This window comes from Anomaloglossus baeobatrachus, chromosome 5, assembly GCF_048569485.1.
Source record: "Anomaloglossus baeobatrachus isolate aAnoBae1 chromosome 5, aAnoBae1.hap1, whole genome shotgun sequence".
In the NCBI taxonomy this organism is placed as follows: Eukaryota; Metazoa; Chordata; class Amphibia; order Anura; family Aromobatidae; genus Anomaloglossus; species Anomaloglossus baeobatrachus.
The window spans coordinates 326,794,479-326,807,292 of NC_134357.1; the positions used below are offsets into that span (position 1 = coordinate 326,794,479).

Consider the following 12,814-nt stretch of genomic DNA (forward strand, 5'->3'; position numbering starts at 1 on the left):
CTGAAAATACGGTCATATGAATGAGTCCTTTGTGTGTTTCTTTTTCCAGCTCCATCATGCGTGGTTGTAATAATATGTGCACCTACTGCATTGTTCCCTTCACACGTGGTAGAGAGAGGAGTCGTCCAGTCCACTCCATTTTAGAAGAAGTTCTTATGCTCTCCAGCCAGGTATGAACAGTTCAGTAAGACCAAGCTACAAGCCGGGGATGTCTTTCATGCTAATATCCCCTACCCTCATGTCTCCCAAAACCATGATGATAAAAGTAAGCCATAGCTGACAGTAAGCAGCCATCTTTTCTGACGGGAGGCTGATAAACATTTTACTTGTAATTTTTTAACCGCATCAGACAGATGGCGGCGGATCCTATTTCTCTGATGCCTCATTGGGGGACACAGGACCATGGGTGTTATGCTGCCTATCCATAGGAGGACACTAAGTACATGCAAAAGCATAGCTCCTCCTCTGCAGTATACACCCCCTGGCCGGGCCAGGCAAGCTCAGTTTTAGCTTAGTGTCTGTAGGAGGCACTTCCTTTCAAGGTTTGTTATTTTTTGAGGGCGACGGTTTCCTTTTGGGACCGATCTCCCACTACCATCAACGGGCGGGAACGTGAAGCGTTGCCTACACGTACCCCCTCCCGCGATGCTGGATTCTGGGCTGGACGACGGGTTCCACAGACACCGATATTCCAAAGCCCAGGGTAGAGGCCTGTGCCCTATAGCCCAATTCCAAAGCCCCTCTCTGCCCCTCTCTGCAGGCTCTGAGATGAAGATGGCACTGATTCCTCAGCCCCTCTCTGCAGGCTCTGAGATGAAGATGGCACTAATTCCTCAGCCCCGCTCTGCAGGCTCTGAGTTGAATATGACACCGACACAGCAAGCTGGCTCGGCTATTTTCACTGCCTGGAAAGCAGTGTTTTAAGGTGAGATCCCCCCTGACTGGTTTCCCAGACAAAGGGAGAAAGGAGAAGGCTCCCAAGCCATTTACAGTATTTATTATGTGCAAGGAGCAAGGATCCTGCACACACAGTGTTAACTTTCTCTAGCTTGCTGGCTGGAGGAGAGGGAAGTTCTGCTGTTTGCAGAAAGTCTTGCAGATAATTTCCCGGTGGCAGGGGGAGGGCCAGGGCTCAGGGACTCATGCTGTGTATTATCTGCTCTGTTTATTTTCTCTAGCAAAAGCCGGCTGATAACCACTGCTGACAAGCTGTGTGCTGACTGTAGGGAGAGGGAGGAAAACTAAGAAGCTCCCTTCCCGCCGTTTTTTACTACCCACAGCAGGTGGGGGCACACTGACTCATCTTCCCGCTCTTTTAGCGCTAAGTCCCGCACCCCGCGGCCGCGATAAGCCCCCCCAGGGAAGCGTGCGAGATCTTCATAGAGCTTAATCCTTCCTGAGGACAGGGCCGAATCTAAGGGCACTAAGAGTACTAAGCCCCACGTAGTCTATTACTCAGCCTGCACTGCCTGCCACGCTGAGCTACCACGTAAACACACCTCTTCTCTCTGTGAGTCCTGTGCCCCTATAGCCCCCCAAAACCCCCCTGCCACCACCGGCCTAGCTCCTAGGGCCCCCAGCCCACCAGAATGGGCACAGTTTCTGTCCCAATCCATGGAAAAACTGTCACAGAACCTGGTTCTGGCTATGCAATGTCGTCCTCCACACCCTTCTGGGTCCCTGGACGGAACGCAGCCTGAGGATACCCCTATGGAGGATCCTTCTGAGGTAATCCGGGCACATGCTTCACCGGTTGCAGGGATCAGGAAAAGGGCACACGGCCGGGTGTCTCCAGCGGGCTCTCCCTCGGGAGCACACAGGGCAGGCTCTCCCACACGCTCCACGGCTTCTGAAGAGCTGGAGGAGGGAGAATGCTGTTTGTACCAGGAGGATTCCTTGGTTTCATCACCCCCAGATGATCAAACTGCAATAGACTCCCTTATAGCAGCAATCAACCAAACTCTGCATGTGGAGGATCCCCCATCCACTACTACTGACCATGCGGTCTCCTTTAAGAGGGCAAGGAAACCCCAAAAGGTTTTCGCTGATCACCCAGAGTTTCAGGATATCCTCACAAAGCAAAGGGAGAACCCTGACAGGCGCTTCAGTAACCGAAAACTCATGGAGTCCCGGTACCCTTTTGCCTCACCTGCCCCTAAGGGCTGGGCCGATCCGCCCTTGGTCGACCCCCCCCGGTCTCCTGCCTTACCACAAAGACGCTCCTGTCTTTACCCGATGGTTCTTCCATTAAGGACCCGACAGACTGACAGGTGGAGCACCTCGCCCGCTCTGCTTTTGAGGCTGCGGGTTCCTCCCTCTCACCCTCCTTTGCCTCTGTGTGGGTCGCAAAGGCGATCTCGGTCTGGGCAGAATCCCTTAACACTTCGCTTGAGGAATCCCAGTTCACTCAGACCTTCTCAGAGGTAACAGCTCAAATTGCCGCTGCGGCGGAGTACCTCATCCAGGCCTCCATGGACGCTGCTACCTGCGCAGCGTTTGCCGCCTCAAATACCATAGCCATCCGTAGAGCTCTCTGGCTCCGACAATGGCGAGCGGACTCTGCCTCCAAGAAGTCTCTCACGGGCCTTCCTTTTTTTCCAGACCGATTGTTTGGCGAACGTCTGGACAAGCTCATTTCTGATGCCACGGGAGGAAAGAGTACCTCCCTCCCCCAGCTGAAGTCCAGGACGTCCTTCACCAGACGTTCACGGTCCTCGTTCCGCTCCTTTAGGAACTCATTTGGTTGGTCGACATCCCGTGCTGTCCCCGCCACCAGCCGCGGACTACGCAGGGACCAACCTTCTCAGCTCTCCCCGAAACCCACTTCGTCATGGCAGCCTAGACCGAAACAGTCCAGGACTAGGGAGACTCGTCCACGACGTTTTCCCCCCTCATGACTCCTTCGGCGCCCCGGAAGACACACTCATTGTAGGAGGTCGACTGCGGCTCTTTCAACACATCTGGGCTGCCACCTCAGACGATAAATGGGTGCGAGACCTTGTGTCTTCCGGTTACCACATAGAATTTCGGACCCGACCCCCGAGTCGGTTCTTTCTCTCAAACCCCCCAAAGACTCGAAAACGACGCAAAGCTTTTTTCTCAGCAATCCACTGGCTCCAAACAGCAGGAGTGATAATACCTGTCCCAGACGACGAGAAGTTCGGGGTTTTTTATTCCAACCTCTTTGTGGTCCCCAAAAAGGATGGGTCAGTTCGACCCATCCTGGACCTCAAACACCTAAACAAACATGTGCACGTACGGAGATTCAGAATGGAGTCCCTAAGGTCCATTATTGCATCCATGGTCGAAGGGGAATTCCTCGCCTCCATGGACATCAAGGACGCATACCTGCACATACCCATCGCCCCAGATCACCAAAAGCTCCTCCGCTTCGCAATTCAGGACTCCTACTTTCAATTCGTAGCTCTACCCTTCGGCCTTGCCACCGCACCAAGGGTCTTCACCAAAGTAATGGCGGCCGCCATGAGTGTCCTTCACGCCAGGGGAGTAGTCGTTCTCCCTTACTTGGACGACCTCCTCATCAAGGCCCCCGCCTTCCGCGACTGCTCAACCAGCGTACAAATCACTGTGGACACCCTATCCCGCTTAGGGTGGCTAGTGAATCTGGACAAATCATCCCCGATCCCATCACGATCCATCACCTTCCTGGGCATGTCCCTGGACACCCATCGGGGCTTGATCTTTCTCTCTCAGGACAAGGCGTTCGCTCTTCAACGAGCGGTATGCTGCCTTCTACGTCCTCCGTCTCTCTCCATTCGATTCAGCATGAAAGTGCTCGGCAGGATGGTGGCGGCTATGGAAGCAGTACCCTTTGCTCAACTGCACCTCCGCCCACTGCAGCTAGCCCTTATAGCGGCCTGGGACAAGAGCCCCTTCTCCCTGGACAGACATCTTCACCTGACGCCTTCAGTCAGGTACGCACTCCGCAGGTGGCTTCGGTCCTCATCCCTATCGAAGGGGAGAACTTTTCTCCCAGTGAACTGGCTGGTCCTGACCACGGACGCCAGCCTCCTAGGCTGGGGAGCAGTGTACCGGCACCACACTGCTCAAGGACGTTGGACGCCCCAGGAGTCTTTTCTTCCCATCAACATCCTGGAACTCCGCGCGATCTTCCTCGTGCTCAGAGCGTTCAGCCCTCTGCTAGCGGGTCGTCAGATTCGAGTCCAATCGGACAATGCGACAGCTGCAGCCTATATCAATCGGCAGGGGGGCACCCGCAGAAAAGCGGCTTATCTCGAGGCCCACAAGATCCTCAGCTGGACCGAATCGACGGGATCAGTGATATCAGCGGTACACATACCGGGGGTAGAGAACTGGGCAGCAGACTTTCTGAGTCGCCAAGGCCTGGCTGCCGGAGAATGGTCCCTCCACCCAGATGTGTTTCTACACATCTGCACTCGCTGGGGCACACCAGACGTGGACCTAATGGCCTCAAGGTTGAATGCAAAGGTACCCGCGTTCATAGCCAAGTCACGCGACCCGCAGTCCATCGGCGCGGATGCTCTTGTCTGCTCCTGGCACCACTTCCGCCTGCCTTACATATTTCCACCTCTACCCCTGCTGCCGCGGGTAATCAGGAAGATCAAGGCAGAGGGAGTCCCGGTGATACTGATAGCACCGGACTGGCCCAGGCGCGCCTGGTACGCCGAATTAGTACAAATGCTCACAGACGCACCGTGGCGCCTTCCAGATATCCCAGACTTGCTGACCCAAGGGCCCATTTCCCATCAGAACTCCAGAGCCCTGAAGCTGATGGCATGGCCATTGAGACCTGGATATTAACAAGAGCGGGATTCTCCCCCGCGGTTATTGCCACCATGATCAGTGCCCGAAAGCCTGCTTCATCCCGCATTTACCACCGTACGTGGAAAATCTTCCTTTCATGGTGCAGGGAAACTAACGTCCAGTCTATGCCTCTGGCCATCCCCAGAATTCTCGATTTTCTACAGTCTGCCTTGCAAGCGGGGTTGGCTCTCAGTTCCCTTAAAGGGCAGGTCTCAGCGCTCTCAATCTTCTACCAATGCCGCCTGGCTCAAAAACCGCAAGTCAAGACCTTCCTCCAGGGTGTTTCCCATCTAGTTCCCCCGTAGAAACGGCCGCTGGAACCATGGGACCTCAACCTCGTTCTGGACGGTCTCCAGAGGTCTCCCTTTGAACCTCTCAAGGAATCCTCCCTTGCTCTTCTGTCCTGGAAGGTAACATTCTTAGTGGCAATTACGTCCATCAGACGGGTTTCGGAGCTGGCAGCACTCTCTTGCCGCAAGCCTTTTCTGATCTTTCACCAGGACAAGGTGGTTCTGCGCCCTCTCCCGGATTTCCTTCCAAAGGTTCTTACCCCGTTTCATTTGAACAAGGCCATTGTCCTGCCTTCCTTTTGTCCACACCCAGTTCATAGGGTGGAAAGGTCTCTGTATTCGTTAGACCTCGTTAGAGCTCTCAGATATTACATATCCAGGACAGCCCCCTTTAGGAAAACGGACTCTTTGTTCGTCATTCCTGAGGGGCCTAAGAAGGGACAGGCAGCTTCAGCGACGCTGGCTCGCTGGATTCGCTCTGCGATCCAGGAAGTCTACCGCTTGCAACTCAAGCCCATTCCTAGTGGGCTGCGTGCTCATTCCACGCGAGCAGTTGGCGCTTCGTGGGCCATTCGGCATCAGGCTTCAGTGGAACAGGTGTGTAAGGCTGCGACCTGGTCTAGCCTACACACGTTTTCAAAGCATTACAGAGTCCATACCCAGGCTTCAACTGAGGCACATCTGGGTAGGAAAATTCTGCAAACGGCAGTAGAGCACCTCTCTCAGTAGGTGCTCCAGGCTGTCCGGGACTGGTTCCTAGTCCTTGGGTTGTGTTGTCTTCTTTTATGTTTCCCACCCATGGACTGCTTTAGGACGTCCCATGGTCCTGTGTCCCCCAATGAGGCGTCAGAGAAAAACGGATTTTCTCCTTCGTTTCATTGGGGGACACAGGACCATGGGTTATGCTGCTGTCACTAGGAGGCTGACACTAAGTAAACAGAAAAAGTTAGCTCCTCCCCAGCAGTATAACCCCTGAGCCGGAGGCGGGCTCAATCAGTTTTTTGCTTAGTGTCGTAGGAGGCTGATGTGGGCCGACTGGGCCCCCTTCAGCCACTTGATTTTTTGCGTATTTTTTCATTTTTTCTCGGCGACTCTCATCTGTGGTACTTCTCTGTTTCTGCAGGTATCGTACTTCTCTTCCTCAGCTCTCGCAGCCCGGTGGGTACCACTCCCTAGGGTCGCAGTGGTTTGAGTCTTCGGGCCCTCGCCCCCGTCCATTCCCGCGGTACCAATCCCTGGTGTGTTCGTGTGGGGCAGAATCTTCCTGGGCACCCCCTATCCGCTCTGCGGTATCACCCCAAAGGGCGCAAGGGGCTCGGCAAATAGGGACTGGACCACAGCGCGTCTCGATCTAGGATGGGGCCCGCAGTGCTTCTACATTTAGGGGCTTCCCCCCACCAGCGTCCACCTCCCTGCCTTCTTCAGCCGGCTTCCTGGTGCCCGCAGCCATCCCCTCTGCGAGCGGAGCACACAGGAGCATGTGCAGAGTCCCAGCCTGCACTCCGGAGCGCGCCGCGGATCAGGTAGGACACCCTCTCCTACCTTCTCCCCTCGGGCGGCTGCAGAAATTTAGGCCCCGGTCTGGGCCTAGTCGCCGGCCACCCCCGCTACGTCCGCGGAGCTCCCTGCAGACGCCTAGGTCGGGCGGATTCGATTTGCGGCTGCGTCGCCGCCGCCTTGCGTCCGGGTCGCCGACGCTGCCTCTGCCAGCGCGGCAGCATCAAAATTTAACCCCCGGCTTCGGCCCGGTCCTCGGCGTCCCAGGCTGCGACGCCGCTGCCTTGCGACCGGGTCCGCTGGCACCGCCTTGCGGCCGGGTCCGCCGGCGCTGCCTCTGCCCACGCGACAGCGTTCAAATTTAGCCCCCGGCTTTCGGCCTGGTCCTCGGCGTCCCAGGCTGCGACGCCGCCGCCTTGCGGCCGGGTCCGCCGGCGCCGCCTTGCGGCCGGGTTCGCCGGCGATGCCTCTGCCCGCGCGGCAGCGTAAAGATTAGGCCCCGGCTTCGGCCTGGTCCTCGGCGTCCCAGGCTGCGACGACGCCGCCTTGCGGCCGGGTCCGCCGCCGCTGCCTCTGCCCACGCGGCAGCGTTCAAATTTAGCCCCCGGCTTCGGCCTGGTCCTCGGCGTCCCAGGCCCGCCTCCCTCGCAGCGTTATTGGCCGCCGGCCTCTCCTTCTCCGCCCTCCGCTCTGCCCCAGGCATCGCCAGGGGGGTGGGGGATATTTTTTCCCGCTCCCTCAGTGTTCATTTTATTAAAAAAAAAAAAAAAATTATGGCAGACTCCCGGTCTGCGGATTGCTGAGGCGGCAGCAACTTTTTTCGGGAAAAAAAACCAGAACTCACTCTTAATTGTAGTATATATTTTTTATATTGGGTCGATTTTTTATTAAAAATACGTGCATGATTTTTCATACATTGACTCCTACATTGCTTATGCGGGCACTTGGTTTTTTCTATCACGTTTTTTAGTACATAGCGTTTCCAGCTCGTCTCTTTTAGTGATTTTGGGCCGGTAAGCCCAAGACTCGGTCCCCTCTTTTGTGAGTTATTTTCTAGAACATGTCAGATTGCTGTTGACCCCTGCCGGCTGGTAACGCCCTGTCTCAGGCCATAACTCCCCTCGCTATGTCCCTCGGGTTCGTGCGCATGCGCCGCGTCTCCGGCCGATGCTCGGTCATACCATCCATAGGACTGGCGCAATCCTCTCAGGGAGGTGAGTCCCGTACCAGGGACCTTTTCTCCTATGCTGGAAGCGGACCCGCCAGGTCTCGTCCTTGTGGCCCCCCAGTTTCCACTTATCCCCCAGGTCCAGACTGTCCTTCCTCCGGCAGTCTTCCGACCTCTCGGGTGATGGCCCAGGCTTCCACCTCTGCTGGATTCCGAGCAGGACCTAGATGTCTTGGCGCATGACGAATAGCCTGCTACAAATGGTGAGTCAAGCCGTAAGGCTACGGACAGCCCTCTTCTCTCCATGCACGCAGGTCTCCCTTAAGACATTTGAAGCAGACCCTTATGTGCTCAGAGGACATCCAGAGCTCGCCGAGCTACCGCGGGCTCACAGACAACTACCAGACACGGAGTTGACCAGCAGTAAGTCTTGTCATTGTCTTTCTTCCCTTCTCCAAGGCAATTTCGAAGAGAAGGGGCATACTAAACTGGAGTCGCTGATGATCACAGACGGCAACCAGACACGGCGTTTACCAGCGGTAAGTCGTGTTATTGTTATTTTCATCCCCCCAAAGGGCTCTGGAGAGAGGGGGCATGCCTCTTTGCAGGGAACAAGGTGGGGGCCACTGCAGTTTTTTCAGTGGACATCCAGTTCGCACGGTGACTGCGTGATCATGGATAATCCCCGGATGCGATTTTTCTTAGTGGTAAGTCCGTTTATTTGTCTTGCCCCTTCTCGAAGGGGGCTCCGAAAGGAAGCGGCACGCTACCCTTTAGGCGACCCGCCTGGGTTCCTCCGGGCTTCTCGTCACTATCGTGCCGCTCCGCAGGGACTTCGCGGACACCATACGCAGCGGTCCACGTTCCACCTTTGCCGACCCAGGGCTGGGTATCTTCTTCAGTGAGTACCCTCTTTTCACAAACCTGATGTCTGCCCGCTACTCGGCCTGAACCTCTAGCATCAGTGTGCCCACCATCGAGACCTCTGACTCGGGATCAGGAACGCAGATTCGACATCTAGGAAGTCGCTGACTTTTTTTCCGACCTTCGGGAACGCCCCTTCGGAGATAGGCGAGTCTAGTTTATCCCTAGGCTACGTCAGGGTAGACTACTCTCTCCCCTAGGCTACGTAAGGGAAGGGTATATCCCTTTCCCGGCATCGGCCCTGATGCACCAGGATCGTTCCCTCACGCAGCCCCGTCCACGCCGCAACCCGTCTGGAAGCCTTTATTCCTACAACAGCCATCTCCGCCTTGCATGGCTGCGGACCGTTCCAGCCTTCTAAAAACGCTTGCAGGGATCACTGTCCCTACGCATCCTACTCTGCAGAGCTGCTAGGCTCTCTACGCCCAGAAACGACCGGGAGGCCCAGAGTCTCCTTTCAAGGACCCTCGCCTTGAGGTTTAGACCATCATCACCCTCTAGGAAGCTTCCCCTTCCTCGCTACTAGGGTAGCTGAGCTACCGGAAGGAGTCCTCCCAGACCCGGCCCGGTCCTGTCCATCATCCCTCAGGCACAGTATTCGAGCCGTTCAAGGGTGGCTACTCCTCACGCAGGAGTAGTTTCCCTCCTGGCACAGAGCCCCGCGTGCTCCTTGCCTCCCGCTCCCGTTTCTTCCCTTCGGTTTTTTGGCTATGCGAGTCCTCGACAGCCTGTGGCGGTGATAGCGACGGTGCACATACCAGATTTCATCCCGGACTCCCCAACGGAACACACTGAAGAACGGAGACAGGATGGTTCCGTCTTCGCGGGTGACCCGCCAATCTCCTCCTAGCGGACCAGTCTTCGCTACCATCTCTGAGAAGCTTCCCTTTCCTCCTCTGGAGATTATTATCAACCGTCACCAGCCTCCCGTGCTAGGGTATGCTATCCCACCATTCCTCGGCACGGTCCCGAGGGACACCCCTAGAGCGTCGTCTCTCCTTCAACATTCCGGACTTCAGAGCCAGTTGGTTAGCCCGGTTACAATTTCTTCTCTAGGTCGTGGTTACCCAGCCAGGTTCCAGTCGGACCATGCCACAGCGGTGATGTGCATCATCCACCAGGAAGACGCAGAGACTGTCATGACAAGGGAGAGGCCAAGAAGATCTTGCTCTGGGACGGGTCCCTTCACTCGCTAATCTCGGCAGCACATCCCTAGCGTGGACGTTTGGACGGCCGATTTCCGCTGTAGGATAGACCTCGCGTAGGTAAAGGGCTCTACACGGAAATCACCAGCCAGATCTCTGGCGAAGGAAGACCTCCGGTCGTGGACCTTTTTGGCCTTCCGATCCAAATCTCAGTCAATGGTGCTTCGAGTATGCACCTGCTCTGGACTGGAGGACGACGCCCTAGACCGGTCGTGTAGCCTGTTCAGGCTCTCGTGCATCTTCCCGCGGCTTCCTATGGTCTCGAGGGTTCTCAAGATGGACCAAGGCAAGCGATAGCTCGGGAGTGGCCCAAGCGAGCATAGTTCACATAAATTTACTCATCTCCTCGCAAATGCCCCGTGGCTCCTTCCAGACCGCAAAATTCTTCCGTGTCGGGGCCCCTCTACTCTACCAGGACTCAGAAGTCACAAGTTACATGGCCTCACCAGTGGATCCCGGGTGCTGGCTCGGTCAGGTCTGTGGACAAGATGATGGCAGACATTGCAGAGGGCCGGGAAGCCAGTTTCCTCGAAGATTTATTTCATCGTTCACTAGAAATGTGGGACCTTAATCCAGTGATGGGTTCGCTCAAGGTACCCCTTTTTTCCCTGCTCCCACCTGTTTTGATAGGTGGGCTCCTCATGGCCATCTGGTGGTTACAGACGGCATCAAGGCGGACAGCCCTCTTGTCGTTTTCTTTGTCACTCCATTGGGAGACCCAGACAATTGGGTGTATAGCTTCTGCCTCCGGAGGCCACACAAAGTATTACACTCAAAAGTGTAACCCCTCCCCTCATGCCCCCGGCATGCTCCCTTCTCACCCCACTGAGTCGGCGGTGCTGTTAAGGGTGAGGTACCCATTGCGGGTACGACGGCCGGAGCCTCATGCCGTGTTTCCTTCTCCATCCCTTAGGGCTCTGGTAGAAGTGGGATCCGAAGCGGTCATCCAGGTTCTGGGACCGTGCTCCCTCCGCAGCCCCTGAGGGAATCTGCTGGACAGGAGCTTATCTATCTTCAGGGACAGGGCCCTGCATCCACGAGGTACTGTGTCCCCATGGGGAATGTGTATGGAGCGCCTGGTTCCCGAACGCCGCAACTGGCTGCTGAATTGTGAAGACCGGGGACTACCGCGCCGACCGCGCCTGCTTGTCGGCCGCGGTATTAAATTTAGTCCCCGGCTTCATCGCGGCCTAGTGGCAAAACTCCCGCCCCCGGGCCTGTCTATCAGAGATAGGGGCGGGACAGCCGACCTGACGTCGGATGTGAGGGCCGGGGCATCCTGTATGCTTCCTCCCCCCTCACTGATCACTGTGGGGACCCCAGATTCCCGCACTTTCCTGGCGCCGCCCACGGCTCCACTCCTCCCCTGAGAGCTCCGGCAGCCATTTTTCGGACATTCTGCCGGTGGAGAATCACAGAGAACAGCTCTGCAGCTCTGGGAGACCAAGGCAGGGAATCTGGAGCTCACACACCCCGCTTTTTAGCGGTCGGTAAGCCGCACCGGTCACTCGGTGTTGGTCCCCCTGGGTGCCGGTATAGATACGTATATATATACTTATTTCTGTTCGGCCGGGCTGTATACCCTTTTTTCTATATACCCTCAGTGATCACGCTCCTAGGACACAACAGCATGTCGTCCACAAGGAGCAAGGGCACTAAAGCACAGGGTTTTTTTGCGACATGTACCTCTTGTAGGGCTATGTTACCTGCGGGTTCTACCTACCCTCACTTTGAGCAATGCTCGGCCCCTGTTACGCTTGCTCAGCCGGAGCCTCGGTCACTAGTGGGCCCCTCGGCTCAGGCAGACCCCCCTGCTTCCACTGTCCAGGTGGCAGCGACAGAGTTTAAAGTTTTTGCTGAAAAGCTCTCAGAGTCACTCTCACAATCCATGGCTCAATCTACGGACAAATGGTCTGCCAAGTTGCTGGAAGCCCTGCAGTCCGGACCGGTCCTTACACAGGCCCCGGACCCTGTTAGATCGGCGCCTCCAGGTCCCTCTCGGTCCACCCCGGCCGGGGTGGGCCCTAGGTCTCACGTGGAGGACTCCTCCACGGACCACAGTCCCAGACCAGCTAAGCGAGCTCGCTTGGAATCTTCCCCGTCTTCCTCACGCTGCTCGGGTTCCCAGCTTGAGGACTCTCTGGAGGACGAGGCGGACGTCGCAGCTCAGGGCTCTGACCCTGATGTTGCTCTCAATCTTGATACACCTGAAGGGGACGCCTTAGTAAATGATCTTATCTCGTCCATCAATCAGGTGTTAGATCTATCTCCCCCGCCTCCACCTATAGAGGAGTCGGCCTCTCAGCAGGAGAAACACCAGTTTCGGTTTCCCAAACGTACACGGAGTGCATTTTTTGATCACTCTAACTTCAGGGATGCCATCCAGAAGCCCAGAACGGTTCCGGACAAGCGCTTTACTAAGCGCCTTACTGACACACGTTACCCCTTCCCCGCTGACGTAGTTAAGGGTTGGGCTCAATGTCCCAAGGTGGATCCCCCAGTCTCCAGATTGGCGGCTAGATCTGTGGTTGCGGTTGCAGATGGCTCATCACTAAAAGATGCCACTGACAGGCAGATAGAACTCCTGATGAAATCCATCTATGACGCCACGGGAGCGTCTTTTGCCCCGGCTTTTGCAGCCGTGTGGGCACTCCAAGCTATCTCAGCTTGTCTGGCGGAGATTAATGCGGTCACACGTACGTCTGCCCCACAGGTTGCATCTTTAACCTCTCAGGCGTCGGCGTTTTCTTCCTACGCCATGAACGCAGTCCTAGACTCTACTAGCTGTACAGCGGTGGCATCCGCTAATTCTGTTGCAGTCCGCAGGGCCATGTGGCTGCGCAAATGGAAGGCAGACTCGGCTTCCAAGAGGTTCTTAACCGGTTTGCCGTTTTCTGGCGAGAGATTGTTTGGCGAACGATTGG

General features: G+C 56.2%; 1 protein-coding gene across 4 annotated transcripts in view; it reads left to right on the forward strand.

The window, feature by feature from the left end:
* CDK5RAP1 (CDK5RAP1 mitochondrial tRNA methylthiotransferase) overlaps nucleotides 1–12,814 on the forward strand; it is a 147,763-nt gene that overhangs the window by 43,517 nt on the left and 91,432 nt on the right. For all 4 annotated transcript variants that reach the window (XM_075349799.1, XM_075349796.1, XM_075349797.1 and 1 more), the window contains exon 7: nucleotides 50–170. In XM_075349799.1, the coding sequence (XP_075205914.1) occupies nucleotides 50–170 (121 nt within the window). The remainder of the gene's footprint in view (nucleotides 1–49; nucleotides 171–12,814) is intronic.